Below are 20,831 nucleotides of genomic sequence, written 5' to 3' on the forward strand. Positions count from 1 at the left end.
CAGGCACCTGGAGAGATTTGAATTAATTCAGGAGAGCCAGCACGGATTTAAAGAAGATAGAACGTTTTTGATAAATCAAACTTTTTGATGAATTCACAGAAAAAATTGATGAAGGGAATGCAACACATTGCCAGTGTCAGCTGTGGCTCAGTTGGTAGCACTCTCACCTCTGAGTCTGAACTTCATAGACAACAGGGTCAGAGTTTGGGCCCTTAATCTGTATTATTAAGTTTTTAATCTTGTTTCAGTCTCTTGAGGTAAGGAGAGTAATTGTCCACCTTGTGTTATGGATTTAGTTATGGATTTCTTTCCAATGGCATCTCCTGGAAAAGTGTCCTTATTAAAACACTCCCTTCATTAAACGTACCAACTTGAATCAGGCAGAAGGCTGCTCACGATAAATGAACTGCAATCCAAGAATAGAGAGAAAGAGGAAAGGGACAAGGATGAAACTGGCAATTGAAGGACTAAAATAAGCATTTTGTACTTAATTTAACGGGATTTTTATTCATTCACAGGACATGGGCTTCACTGGCTGGGCCAGCCTTTATTGTCCATCCCTAGTTGCCCTTCAGAAGGTGGTGGTGAGCTGCCTTCTTGAATCGCTGCAGTCCCTGTGGTGCAGGTACACTCACAGTGCTGTTAGGTAACTGCTGGCTTGGTAACAAAGGTTCAGTACAGGAGCTGTTTTATTCAAACTTGCATATATAGCTTGATTATTTTTACCATAATCAAGCTATGTATGCATGTTTTAGTAAAACAGATCATGTAAAAGTAGGGAAAATCCCAAGATATTCTATAAGTATATCAATGGGAAGAGGATAACCAGGGAAAGGGTAGGGCCCACAAGGGACCAAGGGGGCAATATATGGGTGGAGCCAGAGGACATTGGTAGAGTGTTGAACGAATACTTCACATCCGTCTTCACCTAAGGGAATGAAGATGAAGGTATCGAACTCGGGGAGAGAGACTGCGACGTTCTTGAGCAAATTGATATAGGGAGTGACAAGGTATTGGAGGTGTTGGGAGGCTTAAAAGTGGACCAGGCCCGGATAATTTGTGTCCCAGACTGCTGAGGGAGGCAAGGGAGGAGATCGCAGGGGCTCTGACCCAAATTTTTAATTCCTCTCTGGTCATGGGGGAGGTGCCAGAGGACTGGAGAACAGCTAATGCGGTTCTGCTACTTCAGAAGGGTTGTAGAGATAAGCCAGGGAACTACAGGCGAGTGAGTCTCACGTCAGTGGTAGGAAAACTATTGGAGAAAATTCTGAAGGAGAGAATCTATCTCCACTTGGAGAGGCAAGATTTGATCAGGGATAGTCAGCATGGCTTTGTCAGATGGAGGTCATGCCTAACAAATTTGATTGAATTTTTTGAGGAGGTGACCAGGTGTGTAGATGAGGGTAGTGCAGTTGATGTAGTTTATATAGATTTCAGCAAAGCCTTTGACAAGGTCCCACATGGGAGACTTATAAAGAAGGCAAATGCACATGGGTTACAGGGTAATTTGATGAGATGGATTCAAAATTGGCTTAGTTGTAGGAGACAGAGGGTGATGACAGAAGGATGCTTTAGTGACTGGAAGTGGCCAGTGGCCACAGCTGGAGTACTGTGTGCAGTTCTGGTCGCCACATTATAGGAAGGATGTGATTGCACTGGAGGGGGTGCAGAGGAGATTCAACAGGATGTTGCCTGGGATGAAACATTTAAGTTATGAAGAGAGGTTGGATAGACTTGGGCTGTTTTCATTGGAGCAGAGAAGACTGAGGGGTGACCTGATCGAGGTGTACAAGATTATGAGGGGCATGGACAGGGTGGATAGGGGGCAGCTGTTCCTATGAAGGGTTAGTCACAAGGGGGCATAAGTTCAAGGTGAGGGGCAGGAGGTTTAGGGGGGATGTGAGGAAAAACTTTTTTACCCAGAGGGTGGTGACGGTCTGGAATGCACTGCCTGGGAGGGTGGCGGAGGTGGGTTGCCTCACATCCTTTAAAAAGTACCTGGATGAGCACTTGGCACGTCATAACATTCAAGGCTATGGGCCAAGTGCTGGTAAATGGGATTAGGTAGGTAGGTCAGGTGTTTCTCACATGGCAGTGCAGACTCGATGGGCCAAAGGGCCTCTTCTGCACTGTGAGATTCTGTGATGTGTTGAACCCTTAATATATGACATAGTACATGATATGGTGTCGTTAGGCTGAGGTGAAGTAAGGTAAGAGGAGGCTTGTACAGATCATAAACATCAGCATAGGCCAATTGGGCCGACTGGTCTGTTTCTGCTGTTGTGAATATTATGTATTTCAACAATCCTTCTAAGGTTAACAAATGTTCTCACTTTTCTATTTTAGTTAGTTCTTATTCATGTGGCAATCAAAAATTCACCACGATCTTACATACAAATAGTGTTTTCTCATTTCTGAGGTTTGGCACCAATACAGCTTCCTATCAAAGGTACAGTGTTTACAGGGAGTAAATTGGCTGGACAGTACAAGTTGTTGTCTACACCTTCACGCTTGCAGAAAGGTACTATTATTTAATACTTCTGTATTATCCACATTTTTACCTTTAAAGCTACCAAAACGGCATGGGTCTTTGACTTGAGCCCTACAGTGGCTGAACCCTGTTTCACTGCCTCCATAGCATATTCAATCTGATGTATACGTCCCTGTAAGAACAAAATAATTTTTGAAAATTAAGGTAACGAGTGTACACATTATTTCAAAACAACTTCCCTCCCAACTAAGGAATTAAATCATTTTAATTTGGAACATTTCAAGCTAAAATTATAAAGTATGTTACCAGAAACGAGTTGTTACCTTGCAAACCCCTGCGCATTTCCTGGAACTCCGTGTTTGATATTTGCCAGTCTGGTCTCTGCCCCATCACAGCATAATTGGCTTTCAAGTGAAGTTACAAATGACATTCTCTGGTGCTGTAACTTAGTGCGCTATCCTTCTTTACACCTCTCAACCACTCTGCAGCATTTGATAAAATCAGCCATACCATCCTCCTCCGGCACTTCTCCACTGTTGTCCAACTGACTGGGAGTGCCCTTGCATGGTTCCAGTATTAACCTTCCTGTCGTAGCCACACAATGGTTTTCTTCCTGCCCTTGCATAGTGACCTTGAGTCCATCAAGGATTTATCCTTGGTTCACTCTTATTTCTCATCTTTACACTAAAGGTGATATCTAAATACAGATCGCCAGCTCAGGAGACCCAGCTCTCCCTCACCATCTGCCTCAACCCCTCCCCAGCTTCTGTGTTGTCACACTGCATGCCTGACATCCATTCTTGGATGTACCACACTTCTCACATTAAACATTGGGAAGACAGAACTTTCAGCCCATGCCATAAGCTCTGCACATCCAATGTAGCAGGCTGAACCAAACTGTTGACAACCTCGGTATCCTATTTGATCCCGAACTGAGCTGGAAACACCAATGACCTTTAGATCACAAAAACTGCTCACTTCCGTCTCCATAACATCACCCATTGCCGGCCGTACCTCGGCCCATCTGCTGCGCAAACCCTCTCAATGCTTTTGTTACTTTAAATAAAACTATTCCAATCCTCTCTTGGCCAGCCTCACATCTTCCATTCTCTAAAAACTTGCCTGAGCTGTTCTGCTGCTTATATATCAATCCATACTAAGTTCCATCCATCCATCACCTTTGCTCAGTGCATTACATTGGCTCCCATCTACCCATGTTTCAATTCTCACACCCGTGTTCCAGTGCTTGCGTGTCTTCACCTCTCCAATATCCTCTAACCCCGTAGAAGTGTTTCTTCTAAGCTATGCTGCACAGCAAGCCAAAAGTTCCCATGCAGGCCATGCATAAGTTGACCCCTTTAAGTTACTGCGTGCAGCTGTGAACAAATTGCTGCGCAATCAAAAAGAATTATAGGGTACATTGCCTACAACCCTTCAAGAACTCTGCATTCTTCCAACTCTGGCCTTTTTGTACTCCCCACTCTCTTTGATCCATTACTGGTGTTTGTCCCTTCAGTCATCCAAATCTTAAATTGTGGAACCTTTATCCTGTCTCTCCTTCTGAAAATCTACCTCTTCAACCAAGCTTTGAGTCCCCATCCTAACATTTATTGGCTGAGTGTCAATTTTTGCTGCGTTGTAAAACCATTTGGGACATTTACCTAAAGGGGCTATATATAATGCAAATCATTGTACCAGCAGTTTGTTCAGTTCACAATGATAAGTTTTATGACTTCCTAAGTTTAACACCTCACATTGGCTGAACATAGAAAAAATGTTTTCACTCATGAGGAGTTCAAAATTAGAGATCATAGGAGTAAGTTCGTCACTAATAAACACAACAATGAATTGAGGAGAAACATTTTTACTCAAACAGTGGTCACAATGTGCTACCATGAGGTGCAGCTGAGGTAAATTGTGTAGATGCATTTAAGGGAAAGCTAGATAAGCACAAGAAAGGAATACAAATTATGCTTACTGGGTTAAATGAAGAAAGGAAGGTGGCATGTGAGGAGCATAAATGGTGGAACAGACCAGTTGAGCCAAATGGCCTATTTTTGTGTTGTAGGCTCAGTGTAACTATTTACATGGCATTAAAAAATTCAACAAACACCATAATATTTCTACTGCATCATAATCACCAATTCATTATTTAAAATTACAGTTCAATAAAAAAATTTCTTGCCTTAAATGCAATGCCAATTATCAACCATATTTAATTATATAACCTTGCTAATTATGCTACAATTGCTGTTCAGTGATGATGCCATCAAGCATCAGTTGTATAGCACCATTAGCATCATGCTGAAGAACCAAAAGTGAAATTAAAGAATTACCCTTCAAAGTACAAAATAATGAATGCCTATGAATAAATTGAAGTCAATTGCATCTACGGTTACAACACAATCTGAATTTCTTGCAAATCTTCAATGAAATAGAATGTAAAACAAAGGGAAACTTTTCTTACCTGCGGGCTCCAAACTGTGACATCATTGTCATATTGATTACGGAACTGCATGAAGAAACAAATATCAAATTTATATACATTTAATGAACACAAATATAGATCTTCAAAAGAACACGATGATCAAGTTATTACAGAGCACAACAAAGTAAAGTATCATATTGCAGATATGCACCAGCATTCTTGCAAGATGCTGAAACACATTTATTTTCTACATTTCACAATGATCAACTAATAATCCCAGTACCAAGCTTCAATATGCACCAGGCAGGGACAGAACAACTGGCCCAGTTCAAACCTTATTTTCTGTGGTTTAGAAGAACAAGTAGTGATCTCATTGATACATATGATATTCTGAAGGGGCCTCACAGGGTAGACACTGAAGTTGTTTCTCAGCTGGGGAATATGGAACAATGGGACACAATCACAGGATAAGGGGTCAATTATTTAGGACGGAGATGAGGAGAATTTTTTTCACAATAAGTGGTGAATATTTGGAACTGTTTACCCCAGAGGGTTGTAGTGCTCTATCATTGAGTATATTCAAGATGGAGATCAATATTTTCTAATCTCTCAGGGAATCAAGGGATATGGGGAGCAGGGGCTAAGAGGAACTGAGGTAGAAAATCAGCCATGGTCATATGGAATTGAGGAGCAGGCTTGAGGGGTGGAATGTCTACTCCTGGCCTTATTACTTTGTTCTCATGGGTTCTCTTTAGCTCAGTAATAATATTATAAAATATTAATATGTATGAAAATACAGTTTCCAAGAATAACTATGTAATCTGAACACTAATGTTCTTAAAAGAGAATGGCTCATTTTACTTGCCCGACAGAATACAAAGCAATCCAGACTATGACTGGATTAACACCAATCCGCAGCAGCAGTGCTAAAGGGTTTCATTTTAGCTGTAACGTACATGCAAAACTAGGACCTAACCAGACTCCTGAGCAAAGCAGACTAAGGTCCAATGGATTATTTTACTCCACTTTGCTTCAGTCAGTTTGGGTTCAAACTCCAAATTACATTACATGACTACACCTACTTTCCAAAAAAATCACCTGCGCCAACACCACAGCAGCATAAAACACATCTACCTACATAAATAATTCAGACCTGTGATGTAAAATATTAGCAACTCTTGTTGGGGTAAAACACTGACCCAGATTTCACATTAGGATCAGTGAGGCCAACAACGCTCACCAGTAATTTGGGGTCAAGTGGTCAGCAACTTCTGGAGACTGCATATGTGGTTAAACACAGAAGTTTGGAAGTTTTTGTCTGGTTTGCCCTGCTCTTCCACAAGCTTCCACCGGTACCTTGCCAAGAGACTCAGCACTAAAATTCACGCAAGGGCATGAGGCTGCTGTACTTACCCACCAGTTATCCCGTAAACGTGCCAGAAAAATTTGGAGCCAGTGGATTCAGGTATAAGTGAAATTTTAATAGTGTGACAAGTCTTAATGATTGGCAAATAACCTCTCTAGCACTGAAAACAGAACTTAATTATTGAGGGTTTAATACAAATACTTTGTTATTTTTTATTTCTGTCACATGTCTCTCAATCCCAACTTTCTTTCACTTTCCGTACATGATTTTGCAATGAATTAAATATTCTAATTTTTATTTCCTGGTTTAGACTGCATGTCTCAGTGAGGATTCTTCAATCCAATTGATTAAAGAAACCTGATGTTGCTTGTCCAGTTCATACATGTTAAAGATCCCTTACAGAGGGTGTTGAGCTGGAAATGATCAAGGAAGCCCAAACTGCTGCACAAAAGCCTGCAAAGGGTCTGCAGGCAACAAGCGGCGAACACCATTCCTTCACCTCCAACCACTAAATTTGGGCCATTAAGTCTTAGGAGTGCAGTTACTCAATTAGAGTACAGGGAGAAGAATGAGTTGGGTAAGAATTAATATGAGCCTTAGCACATGCTCAAATCCAAAGTTATTCACGTCAATGTTTCTTCCAGCATATTCAAATTTCTGAAAGCATTGGATAAAATGTGTTCAATAAAAATATAAATTTTCATATGAGAAACTGTCTCTGACAAACATACACTGGCATTCAAGTCAGTCATCTCAACTAAAGGAGGAAAAATAATTTATCATGGAGGGTATAGTGCCAGTCTCTAGTGCAGGAGTTTATTTCCACAATAATGCTACCTATGTTTGGTATGAAGATGATAATGGCCATGGAAGGAGGGTTCGCATTACAGCCAGTCAGACTGTTAATCATCCTGCAAATCCATCTACTACTCTGAGCTAAAGTTAGAATGTGTAGATACAGAACAAAGACTAAATGCCTTGCACTCTGAATGTCACATTTAGACTATGTTTTTCAAGAAATTTAAACCAAAATATCAACTAAGCAACCTTGCATAAGCTGGATATTTTTTGGGCAGAAAAGTCAATAGTTTCACGATTTAAAAAGTGGCATTTTCTCTCAAATTATTTTGGTTCCTCTTTGGGTCATTTGACACCAAAGCCAACACTGAATGCTGGGAAACCCACCTATACATAGGAGGCAAGCAAGAGTAGTACAGGTTGACTTTGGAGGAAATTAAATGGATCCACATGACAGATCAAAGATTCACCATTTGGAGAAGATTTGGCAGCCACTAATGAACCAAGTCAGGTGGAATGTTACACATGAGCATCACTGCTAAAACCTTTACAAATCTCACATATCTAAAGAATCAAAATACTTGCAGGTATTTACAGATTTTATTTGATCCCATACTTACAGTACATAATGTAAAAGCACAAATCTTACCAATATGTCTTTAAAACATGGAGAAGTTATTAAATCAACAAACATTCCTGTTCATTTTTAAACCATCTACAAAGTGCACTTGTGTGGACAGCAATGTCAGCCATGATACTCGATGGCTCTAAAACCTGGCCAAACTTACTGCCTGACTTCAACAAAAAGATCATATTGTATGGAAAACCAGAGGCCATGATTTCCTCATGATAGCTCAGGAATTTGGTGGGGGTGGAGTGGTGGAACAATGCAAAGACATGAGAAGAGGAAAATAAAGAGGAATCTTGGGTGCAAAGTTTATTTTTATTAAACTATATCAGAAAGTAAAAATTTTTCATATTTATAGCATTTAGAAATATTTTTGTTTTAAAATACTCGAGTATTTGTCTTTTCTCTCTTTCAGGGTTCGGGAGGGGCGGGGGGGTGGTGAGAGAGAAAGTAAGGTGGCATATTCCATTCTTGTTTCTGGTCACCACGCACGATACCTTATGAAAGGCACAAAATGTCTTCTGCATCTCTTCCAAATCCAGTCTCAAAGAGATGTACAAGAGTGCTCCAAAGCAACAATCCCTGCTGAGGGAGAATCTTGTCTTCATTTGCCATTATTGCACAGCAACAAAACTGAGAACCAGAATTCATAATGTAAGGAACATATCTTATTATTTGTTGGACTGTTGTAAAGAACATATCTTTTTATTTTTTGTTGGACTGGGAATTAAAATTACAATGGCTGCAGGTTGAAAGAAGTGTCCACTGGAACAGGATGAGATGAGATACAATGTTGCAATCCTGGAACAGAATGTGCCATGAAAGACAGGATGGTGCTGGAAAGGAGTCCTAGACCAAGGGACCTGCCTGGCAATGTTTTAACTGGCTCCTGACTAGGTGACCAGGTTTTGCGTGAGAGGAGTGCAGCTGAATAGTTCTGAGCCTGAAAGGAAAAAGACCTAAAACCTCTTTCTCTTGTGTGTGGAAGATTCCAGTAATTCCACAATAATAGCTAGCTGGTTTTTCTCCTCATATCTCTGTAACCTGCGCTTTCTCTCTCTTTGAAAACCCCTGTCAAAAGCCAAATGGGAAAATCACTGTTAGAGACATTGAAAGGCAAGTGCTCAACCAGTGAACCAAATACCGAAAGTGCTGGAAGACCACCTCGTGACATCAACAAGAACTGAAGGGAATTTGGAAGACATCAATCAAAATCAACCCAACGAATCCTATACTCCGGAATTGGTGCTATTGAACTGTTAGATCCCATCCTTAAAGTCCATGTTTTGTGTGTCTTGTATGTGTGTGCGTATAGGGATTTAAGAAGGAGGTAGAGTTTAAGTTACAGTGCGAGATATTAGCAGTTCATATTTCTTTCTTTTGCCACTGGTTAACAACAGTTTGTTCAAAAAAGTTATTTACTTATTAAGTTTACAAACCTGGTGCTTGCATTCTGTTAACCTAAGTTAAAGTTAGGTAGAATTGGGGCAATCTGGTGGTTTAATCAAACCTTTTCACATTTGTCACGGCTCAGGGAGCAGTGGGGCTTGATATTACAACGCACTATCCCCAATGAGTTGTGAAAGTAAGCCATGTCATTCCACAGCACAATATAATTAGGTTTCACCATCCTATTTGTTACTTATTTAAAATTTCATTGTCAGAATTGTAATTTTGAAATAAAGTTTTTTTTTTAGCACCTTCAACATAACAGGAGTTCCAAAAATGCTTCACAGGAACATAATAAAGGAACATGTGACGCTGAGCCGCATAAAGCAATATTAAGGCAGATGGCCAAAAGCTTGATCAAAGAGGTATGTTTTAAGAAGGGTCTTATAGGAGAAAGGAGAGGTAGAGTGTCTTAGGGGAATTCCAGAGCTTAGCGCCTAGGCATTTGATGGCACAGCAACCAATGGTGGAGCGGTTAACATCAAGGATGTTCAAGATGCTGAAATTAGATGAGTGCAGATATCTCGGAGAATTGTAGGGTCCAGAGATTACAGGGATAGGGAGAGGCATGACCACGGAGGGATTTGAAAACAAGGATGCAAATTTTAAAAATTGAGGTTTTGCTTAACGGGGGGACCAATGTATGTCAGGCAGTCTTGAACTGAACAGGACCTGGGGCAAGTAAGGATATCAACAGCAGAGCTTTAGATGATCTCATTACCTCCTTATGGTTCCAAATTTTGTTTCATAACGCTCTTCTGAAACACCTTGGAACATGATACCATATAAATACAAAATGTTGTTGTCTGGACAAATCCTTTGGTACAATTTCAATTGAAAGGAGTATTCTCTACATGTCCTGACCAATTTCTGCCACTGAACCAGCACCTACCAAAAATAGTTAAACCTGCCAGTTGCTCTCACTCTGAACTGGAAAATTGTCAACTTTGCTTCCAGCTTCTACTTTTTCTTCGCCTTCACATGATCCATCTTCTGACCCATCTCTTCCTCAACTTCTCAGTCTCCTTTTCTGGGGACAGCACATCAACCAACATCCACCATAAGTCCACGAGCTCTCACAATTAACTTGACTACACTTCCTCCCACTCTTCTTCCTACAAGGACTCTATTCCATTCTCCTAGTTTCTCAGTGTCCGTCGGAACTGGTCCGGCGATGCCACCTTTCTCACCAACACTTCCGCTATTTTGTCCTTTGTCCTCAACCATGTATTTTGCTCCACTCTAGTTGACTGGGTCCTTGACCGTGTCTATTCCACTTCTCGCATTTATGCTCCCACTCCTTCCCAGAACCATGATAATATTTTCCTTGTCCTAAGCTTCCAACCCACCGGATTCAACAGATCATCCCCCACCATTTATATCAACTCCAGGACGCCACTATGAAACAGATATTTCCTTCCTCCCCTCCCCTGTCAACATTACAAAAGGGCCATTCCCTCCTAAATCCTCATCATGCCCAGCACCACCACCTCTTCTGATGAAAGTGAAGAAAATGCAACACCTTCCCCCCTTTACCTTCTCTTTTCCCACCATCCAGGGCCCCAAACAGTCCTTCCAGATGAAACAGAGATTTACTAGGAATTCTTTCAATTTAATGTACTGTATTCATTGCTCACAATGTGGCCTCCTTTATATTAGAGACCAAATGCAAACTGGATGACTGGTGGTTTGTGGAACATCCCCATTCAGTTGGTGTGTGATCCTGAGTTTCTGGTCACGTCGTTTTAATTCTGCACCTCAGTTCCACTTTAACCTTGATCTCCTAAGCTGTTCCAATGAAGCTCAAATAAGCTCGAACAACGACACCTGGCCAGTTGATCAGGCATTTTACAGCCTTCGAGACTTCGCACTGGGTTCAACCATTTTACATAACCTCTACCCCTCTTTTTTTGTGGTGGCAGCTGTTGGTAATTATCTTGCTGTTCTCATTTGTACCTTCTCTATACACATCTTGAGGTGTCAGCTGTGGCTCAGTTCATAGCACCCTCGCCTTTGAATCAGAGGGTTGTGGGTTCATGTCCCACTCCCGGAAAAACCAAGAACTGTGATTGTACTCGAAAGAGTTGCGATCTGTGACTGTTGATAACTCGAAAGAGTTTGAAGCTCTATACACATCTTTTGTTTCTTTACTTGTCCCGTTACCATCATCCCTTTTGTCATTTAATCCAATTGTTCTCAAACATTTTTGATTGAAGGATACTTTATCAAATGGATTCGCAATCAAGGACTTGCCATCTAAATTAAAACACTATGTAATACTTTTTGTAAAAAAAAGTGCTTTTTTTTTGGAAGAAAACAGATGTTTATTGTCATGCTGCACTCAGTGCTCTCCTCCTAGATGGGACAGCTCTGTTCCGGCCTTACATTTGCACATTATTTCACAGACCTCCTGGAAAGTCTCTTCGGACCCCAGGCGGAGAACCACGACTTTAACCTCTCCTGCCATCACGCCTTTTCCCTTCAGTTTGTTCCCCCATCCTCCATCCCCTTTTCCTGCTTAAAATCTGTTACTTCTCTGACTTTTCCCATTTCTGATGAAACTTTAAATCTTTCTCTCTCCGGGGAAAGGCCCATCACAGCACACTGAGGGGCTGGAAACCATGATAAGTAAGGTATGGAAAGAAGCTGATCCGCTTTGGGCTTTATGTAATGTCAAATTTGAACTGTTATGTACCTCGATTAATTTTATGAATAAAGTATAATTTTGGCAAAAACATTTCTCCTTCCATAAATGCTTCGCAACACGAGTATTTCCAGCACTTTCTGTTTTGGTTTCAGATTTCCAGCAGTTGCAGTATTTTGCATTGCCATTTATCTCACTGAGGCACAAATAACCACATCATTTCACAAACAACAGTCGTTATACTTCAAAAGTAATTCATTAGCTGTCAAGCAGCGAGGATGTAATGAAGCACTGTGTAACTGCAACTTCTACGATATATTGTCCGAAAAGAATCTAATGTGCCAATCCACTGAAACAGAACAAGTGCTCTCAAATTAAGGGCAAATGAACAATGCCGTAACCACATCTCCGAGCATTCCTTCAAGTATCAACAACTGCCCCCCACTCTCCCTACCCCCGATAATTCTCGGCTTCTCCAAATCGAATTTACATCCAATTCCTTGATCCAAAAAACTGTAGAATATTCACCCAGTTTGTCAGAAAACCTGTGTTGAGATATTATTTGCACACACACAATAAATCATTATAAATAAATGGAAATCGCACTAACTGTTTAAATTATAAATTGAGTAAAACACACTGGGCATTATCCATGTCCAGGGCCGCATGTTAACCAACGCCGAGGCCCCAGAGGCCGACAGCTTCCAAACACGACTGCCGATTATCAAAAGCCAAGGTGGCCCCTTGCCATCCCTTGTCCCCGGTGTGGAGTAAGCGGCCGCTCACCCTCAGCGGTCAGAAAGCAGCAATGAGGCGAGGCCGGCCCGGGAGGCCTGACGCAGCGCCTCAGCTCCGTTTCCAGCAATATGACTCGGCACAAAAGCTGCGGCCCCGAGGTGGAAAAACAAGCGCAAGAAAAAAACACCAGCCGGCCGAACCGCACCATGAATTACTAACAGCGCCATGAGCGTGAACTGCCTTTGCCAGCAACTTGGGACCAACACACTGGCGGCACCCTACCATTTTCCTGCTTGCGCGCCGTTCCCTTCCAGCAAAGTGATCGATAATGCCTCGGATCGATGGATCACCCCTGGGCGCCAGCCAGGGGAAAAACAAAGACTATCGAATCATCGAGCGGAGTAGACGTCACCATTTTAGAAGTGACACGCAGCAAGATTTGGACCGAACCCAGAGGATGGTTTGCTGAACGGAGTGGCAAAGAGAATTTGTTGCGAGTGGGAATTCGGTGCAGAGGGGGGAAGGATAAGTCAAGTACCTTAAACCAAAAGGCAACAGTAAATATATAAATTAGAATAATTAATTAGATCTAAGGGGAGAAAATCAAAATTAAGTCATACCAGTATTAAAGAGATATGAACTGCATTAAATGTAAAGCTCATAAATAGTTGATAATAAATAGAAGGGGACGTTGAGCTAAAATATCTATAACTTAAGTAGATAGACGTTTAATTAAAATTATGGGATAGCTGAGACCCAGTGCCTGGAACTGCTGTGCTGCGTGGGAACTTAAGGACGCTTCACGTATCTTGGATAAGATGTGCTGGATGTGCCTCCAGTGCTCAAACACAAGCACCGCGCTCCTGAACTTGCAGAGCGCCTGGAATCATGGTACGGCTTTCAGGGAGCTAAGAACTTCCCTGATTGCACGTCCCAGGAGCTGGCCTAGCCGCAGCTTGGAACAGTTCCGGAAGACTGTAAGTGGATGTACGTCTTACAGGACAGGAAGCAGCAGGAATCCTCTGGGAGTATTGGTAAAGGTGAGGACACCTCAGGTGACGACAGTCCAAAGCACAACCACAGCATCATGGGGCAAATGACTGCACAGGATCACAGCAAAGTGTCAAATTGGATTGGCCACAAGGGGTTTGATACTCAGTAGGATAGACTGGCATTTCAGTAACTGCCCATGTGAATCCTGCATTGTATGCTGTCTCCCTCCCTGGTGTCAGGGTAAAGGCCACCACTGAGAGGGTGCAGAACATTTTGAGGGTAGGGAAGGGGAATAGCCAGAAAACATGGTCCATGTCGGAACTAATGGTATGGGAAGGGAAAGAGTTAAGTTTCTGCAGGCAGAGTTCCAGGAGCTTGGGAGGACCTCATAAGCAGTAATCTTTGTTTACTGCCAGTGCCACATGCTAGTGGATATCAGAGCAGTAGGACAAGATAGATTAATTTCTGGCTGGGAGAAATGGCACAGGAGTGAGGACTGCAAATTCCTGGGGCATTGGGACCAACTGTAGGGCAAGGTGGACTCGTTCAAGTTGGATGGGCTGAACCTCAACAGAACTGGAATCAATGTCCTTGGAGGATGGTTAATTGCATGCTTTGGGAAGGATTTAAAATAATTTGGCAAGGGAATGGGCACAATTCTCCAGCTGAGGCCAAACCAGTGTTCTATGCAAGGTTAATATAACTTCCTTGCTTTTGTACTCTATGCCCCTATTAATAAAGCTTAAGATGCTGTATGCTTTATTAAATGCTCTCTCAACTTGTCCTGTCACCTTCAAGACTTATGCACGTATAAACCCAGGTCCCTCTGCTCCTGCACCCTCTTTAGAGTTGTACCCTTTATTTTATATTGTCCTTCAATGTTCTTCAAAGCAAGATGAATCATTTCACTCTTCTCTGCATTAAATTTCATCTGTCACTTGTCTACCTATTCCATCCAGCTGTCTATGTCCTTTTGAAGTTCTACACTATCCTCCCCACAGTTCACAAGACTTCCAAGTTTTGTATCATCTGCAAATTTTGAAATTGTGCCCTTTGCACCAAGGTCTAGATCGCTAATATATGTCAGGAAAAGCAGGGGTCCTAACACCAACAACTGGGGAGCTCCACTTTAAATCTTCCTCCAGTCCAAAAAACATCCATCAACTACTACTCTCTGTTTCCTGTCACTTAGCCAATTTTGTATCCGTGTTGCTACTGTCGCTTTTATTCTATGAGTTCTAACTTTACTCACAAGTTTGTTTTGCAGCACTTTATCAGATGCCTTTTGGAAGTCTGTGTACACCACATCAACAACATTACCCTCATCAACCCTTTCTGTTACCTAATCAACAAACTCCAGCAAGTTAGATAAACATGATTTGTCCTTAACAAATCTGTGCTGGCTTTCCTTAATTAACCCGTATTTGCCCAAGTCACTACTAATTTTGTCCCGAATTATCATTTCTAGAAACTTCCCCACACCAAGGTTAGACTGACTGGCATGTCAAGGGTATAATATGTGCAATTCTCCAGTCTTCTGGCACCAGCCTTGAGTCTAAGAAAGACTGGAAATTAATGGCCAGTGCCTATGCAATTTCCACCCTCACTTCGCTCAATATCCTAGGATGCATTCAATCCAGTCCTGGTGCCTTATCAATTTTATCCAAGATCTCCTCTTTATCCATTTTAAACCCTTCAAATGTTTGAATTACCTCATTTGTCACCATGCAGCATTTTCTTCCTTGGTAAAGAGAGATGCAAAGTATTTATTTAATACCTCAGCTATGCTCCCTGCCTTCATGCATAAACCTCCTATGCCCCTATTAACAAAGCCTAGGATACTATGTTCTTTACTTTAAAAGGAATGCAGGAACACAGAAACCTGGAATGTACTAACATAAATCTTTGAATGTGGCAGGATAAGTTGAAAAGGTTGTTACTAAAGCTTACAGAATCTGTAGTATAAGGGTATCTGGCATAACAAGGGTTAATGTGTGACTGGGAAAGAGTACTGCCCCACAGTGTGATGTAAAGAGACGCATGACCTGAGACTAGGGTCAGTTGTGGACTGGACAGAGACCTGTGAAGAAGCAAGCATGGAGTTAGCTCATAGCTTGGGCTATACCTGTATATATATTGTTTTATTCATTCATGGGATGTGGGCGTCGCTGGCTAGGCCAGCATTTATTGCCCATCCCTAATTGTCCTTGTTCAGAGGGCATTTAAGAGTCAACCACATTGCTGTGTGTCTGGAGTCATATGTAGGCCAGACCAGATAAGGATGACAGATTTCCTTCCCTAAAGGACATTATTACAATTATGTGTTACCAATAAACACTTAGTGTTCAACCATACAAGACTCTGAACCTCTTTGTGAGACCTACTGAACATACAACATACAACAGAATCATTGGTTTTATGAATAGAGCCAGAGAGTGCAAAAGAAAGGATGTTACATTAAAGCTTTATGAAACATTGGCTAGGCCTCAACTTTAGCATGGTTTCCAATTCCGGGTACCATATTTTTGAAAGGAAGTCAAGGCTTTATGGAGGGTGTAGAAGAGATTTACCAGAATTATACCAGTGAAGAGGGACTTCAATTAGGTGGAAAGACTTTGATCTTTGTCTGAGTCAAACTGCATGCTCTTTCCAAAGTCTGCGAGTGAGCCGGCCAAACACTGAGCTTGCTTTTGCCAGGCAATGCTTAATTTTGTCAGCCAGTGTAGTAGTACTGGAGAGGATACTCCCACCTTAGCAAAACATCTGTACTGAATGGAGGAGTGTGTTGTTGATTGTGGCTGGGGTGGGTTGATATAAGATCTCTGTCTCCTTCAGACTTATTGTCAGGCCAAGGTGTTCTGAGGATAGGGCAAAGTGATCAACAAGCAGCTGAACATCCTCAGGAGTATGTGCTATAAGAGCGTAATCATCCGCGAACAAGAGTTCACTCAGTAGCTGTTCAGTAATCTTTGTGCAAGCCTGTGCAAGTTGAAGACATTGGTGTCCGTCCATAATTAAATGAATAACAAGTATGAGTAATCATCAACAAACCTGAGACATCTGATAAGATGCTGTGTTAAATCTGAATATAAACATTTAATACCATAGGTAAAAGAAAAAGGACAATTCAAAACAGGAACCAAATATATAAGGAACCCAATAACAAAAAAATCAAAAATTTTAAGTAATTCTGTAGCTTAAAATACACACATCATGTTTGAAACTGTGGTTCACAATTGGAATTGTAGGGATGAAAAAGCTAAATCATTGCACTCAACCACATCCCTCAAAACAAAATCAACATTATTTTGGAGGAAATACAGGTTTCTAAGAAAGAAAATAATTAATAGTAAGAATATCAACAACACAATAAACAAAAAATCTGAGGCAGAGTCTGCATAGAATTAATAACCCTGTACCTTAAAAGGTTGTGGGTTCAAGTACCGATCCAGAGATGTGAGTATGTAAACTTAGGCTGACACTCCAATGTAGTACAGAGGGAGTGCTGCATCATCGGAAGTGCCACCTTTTGGATGAGACTTTAAACCAAGGCTCCCTGTACCCTGTAAGATGAACACAAAAGAACTAGTGGCACTATTTCAGAGGAGCTGATGTCCTAGCCAACATTTCTCCCTCAACCAACTTTGCCAAAATAACAGAAGATTTGGTCATTATCACGTTGCTGTTTTTGGGATTTTGCTGTACACATTTTGGTTGCATGTTTCTTAATTTACAATAGTGGCTATACTTCAAAAGTATTGTTTTAAAGCACTTTGGCATGTCCTCTAGTCACAAAAGGCACAGTATAAATGCAAGTCCTTCTTTTCTCATAATAGCCCTGAAACAGGATGAAAGAGAAGAATAAAGAAATTTGAGCAAAAGTCTGCACAGGCTTAGGAACTGTGCTGCAAAAATCAATGGCATTGAAAGTGCAATTTAAAAAAAATTGCTGCAGTCTCCCAGCAAAAATACACAACAACAATTTGCATCTATACAGCGCCTTTAACATTGTACAGGAGTGTAATCAGATAAAAACTGACATCGGACCAAAAGAACAGGATATCAAAAGCATGGTGAAAGAGCTGGGTTTTAAGAAACATCTCAAAGAAGCAGAAATTCAGAGATGTTTAGGGAAGGAATTCCAAAGCTTCGGGGCCCAGATGGCTGAATACGTGACCTTAATTGGTGGGGTAAAGGAAGGGAGTATGTGCAAGGGGTCAGAATTGGAGGATCACAGTTCTTGGAGGGTTGTAGGTTGGAAGAAGTTACAAGGGAAGGAAGGGGTGAAGTCATGGATGGATTTGAACAAAAGTGTGAGAATTTTAATTTCAAAGCTTGGTGGACCAAGAGCCAATGCAGAAGTGACAGGTGAATGGTATTTGATGCAAGTATATGGGCAGCAGAGTTTTAGATGAGTTTAAGTTTACTGAGGGTTGTAGATGGGAAGCCTACCAGGAAAGCATTGGAATAGATGAGTGTGGTGGGAACAAAAGCATAGATGTGAGTTTCAGAAGGTGGGCTGAGACTGGGATTGAGATGGTGGATGTGGTGGGAGTTACAGTAGGCAGTCTTGATGATGGAGACAATATGGAGTTGGAAATTCTGCTTGGGGTCAAAAAGAGTACTAAGTTTGCAAACAGCCTGGTTCAGCCTAAAACAGTGGCCAGGGAGTCAATTTAATTGGTAGCTAGGGAGTGGTGTTTGTTGCCAGGACCAAAGATAAATATCTTCAAGCTTACCAGTGTTTACTTAGAGGAGATTTTGGCTCATCCCTGGACTGGGTATCAGACAAGCAGCCTGGCAACAGAGACAGTGGAGGGGTTCAAGAGAGATAATTGTAAGACAGAGTTGGGTGTTACCAGTGTATATGTGGAATATGATGTGTTTTTGAACGATGTCATTGAGTGGCAGTATGTGGATGATAAGTTGGAGGGGACCAAGGGTTGATACTTGGGGGACTCCAGAAGTAATGGTGCAAGGGTTGGGAAGAGAAGCCATTGGAGCACATTCTGCGGCTACGCCTGAATAGAGTAGAACCAGGCAAGGACAATCCTATTCAGCTGGACAACAGAGGAGAGGTGTTGGAGGAGGGTGGTGTTGTCAAATGTATCAAAGGCTACAGATGTGTCGAGAAGGAAAAGGAAGGATAGTACATAAAGGTCATAGTCACGTAGGATGTCATTAGTTAATTTGTTTAGAGCCATTTAAAAATTGTGGCAATAGTGGAAATCTGATTGGAGAGGCACAAACATAAAATTATAGGAACGATAGGCATAGATTTGGAAAAACAAGTTCAAGGACTTTGGAGATGGGGTGGCAGTTTGAATAGACAGGTGGGGGTAATGACAGCAGTTTTGGAAGGGAGCAAAGCAGGATCTGAAGAGAGGAAATATCAGCCTGCATGGAGGCCAGGAAATGTAGTTGGATGGTTTGCAGTTTAGTGGCAATAATGTTGAGAAAGCAGAAGGTGGGTCTTAATAACAAGATGAGCTCATAGGCTATGAAGGATATCAGAGAGAAACTAGTGACAGATGTGAGTTCTGGGCTAAAGCAGTCGGAAATCTTGAGCGAAGTTTGGCTTGGCGGGCAATGGAAAAGGAAGTATGTGAGCAGAGGTAGGGAGGGAAACGGTGAAGAGTAAGGGAGGGAGGAGACAGGCGAAAGGCAATAGAGAGGCATAGATAAAATGTGAGGTTATGCTTGTTGATATTAAAATTAGCCTACTATTTTGATTTTAAATGCACACGTTTGCAGTTTGCAAAAAGGCTAAATACTTTTGTATGCCTCATTATCACAAACCTACCACACATTTCTGTGGGGTCAATGGAGGATTGAATTTTCTAGGCGGTTATTTTTTAATAACAATGAAGGTAGAGAAATGGTGGATCTAGTGAAAGCTTCCAAAAAATTCTCCAGACCACACATTATTGCAACTTCCTGGTGCGACTGTCACATGATGCTGGTTCAGCTCCACTGGACTTGCTCCAGGCACAGTGTCGGTAGAATGTTGGGAGTACTCATCGTTTTTAATGTAAGATTTATAAGAAGAAATAGTGAAAGCAGGAAATGCATAGCTCGCAAAGGAAATCTAAAAAAGTGTAAGAAAATTCTGAATGAAAGGAAATATTTAGCAATAAAAAGAAACAATGCTGGAAATACTCAACAGGTCAGGCAGCATATATGGAGAGAGAAAAAACGAGAACAGTTCAAGTCGGCGACCTTTCGTCAGAACTCAGAAAGGTCGTAGAATGTTGAACAACGCGCTGTTCAGCAAATAAAGGCAGTGGCCTTGAACAAGCTTGTGTGACAGTCTTCTGAGGACAGTAGTAGAAATTTGGACAGAATTAAAAACATAACAATTTACTAACAGTAATTAACAACAGACGTCTTGGGTAAAAATGTGCTCAAAATAAGTAAAGATCGGCACAGCAGTACCAAATGTTCCTTATTTCAGTCTTCAAAGTCAGCAAACTTAATTTCGCATGTCCTTATTTTGGCAACAAGGAGAAACATCACATGATCTCTTTGCAAGCCATCCATCAACATGGGAACGAATGAATTGCACTTCTTCGCTGACCTAAATATTCAGATGTTCACTCAAGATCCAGCAAGTTTGGGCAAAATACAAATAAACAGTATGCCATGGTCCCTTGTAGTGGCAATTCGTAAAGTATATTATTCTGGTTTGTTGAAGCAAGCAAACAAAAAATCGACAAAAAAAATCCCTGTTCCGTTAAACTTGGAGAAAAACTCCATAAGGTAAAAATAGCGCGAGAAAATCCACTGGTCAAAATATTTTAATAAAGTGATATTAAACAAATCTTGGTTTCGTTTTCGGATCAATTTCTTAATGAGCAGCTTTGTGGCCCTCATGGTGGCGCCAGACGGTTCAAAACACTGGTGCTGCGCTTGTATTACAACGTAGCTAACCGAGAGTGGACAATTTGTCTATATTTTAACTTTTGAGTCCACCCCCCGCCCCCCTCAACTCCTGGTCCCACCGCCCCAATTTTTAAAAATGGAAATAAGCTTTCAAACTAAAGCATAATGTATTTGACATAATATATTTCAAAAAAGTTGTCTATGTATCAAGTTAATATTTCTGTGATGTTGCCTTCGTTGACGTCAGTGGCATCAGTTCAGTGGAGTTTAGCGTAAATATTAGAAATGTAAAAATGTGTTACAATTGAATACCGGAGATTCGTTTCATCATAAAATTCTAACACAATTTTCTCAAATGATTACTAGACTGTACCGTACATATTGCATTCTTCTTAAGTTCATGACCTTTGTTTA

At 41.3% G+C, this 20,831-nt stretch overlaps 1 protein-coding gene across 2 annotated transcripts in view; it reads right to left on the reverse strand.

Moving 5' to 3' along the window:
- Positions 1–20,831, reverse strand: part of psma1 (proteasome 20S subunit alpha 1) — a 237,704-nt gene that overhangs the window by 10,312 nt on the left and 206,561 nt on the right. The window contains exons 1-3 of one of the 2 annotated variants that reach the window (XM_078549240.1): positions 12,825–13,195; positions 4,959–5,003; positions 2,562–2,663 (exon numbers count right to left, since the gene is read on the reverse strand). In XM_078549240.1, the coding sequence (XP_078405366.1) occupies positions 2,562–2,663; positions 4,959–5,003; positions 12,825–12,827 (150 nt within the window). In that variant the 5' untranslated portion in view covers positions 12,828–13,195. Of the gene's footprint in view, positions 1–2,561; positions 2,664–4,958; positions 5,005–12,824; positions 13,196–20,831 lie in introns of those variants that run through there. The other variant, XM_078549241.1, reaches the window with a different exon arrangement.

The sequence above is a fragment of the Cetorhinus maximus genome, chromosome 9, assembly GCF_964194155.1.
Source record: "Cetorhinus maximus chromosome 9, sCetMax3.hap1.1, whole genome shotgun sequence".
NCBI classification, from domain to species: domain Eukaryota; kingdom Metazoa; phylum Chordata; class Chondrichthyes; order Lamniformes; family Cetorhinidae; genus Cetorhinus; species Cetorhinus maximus.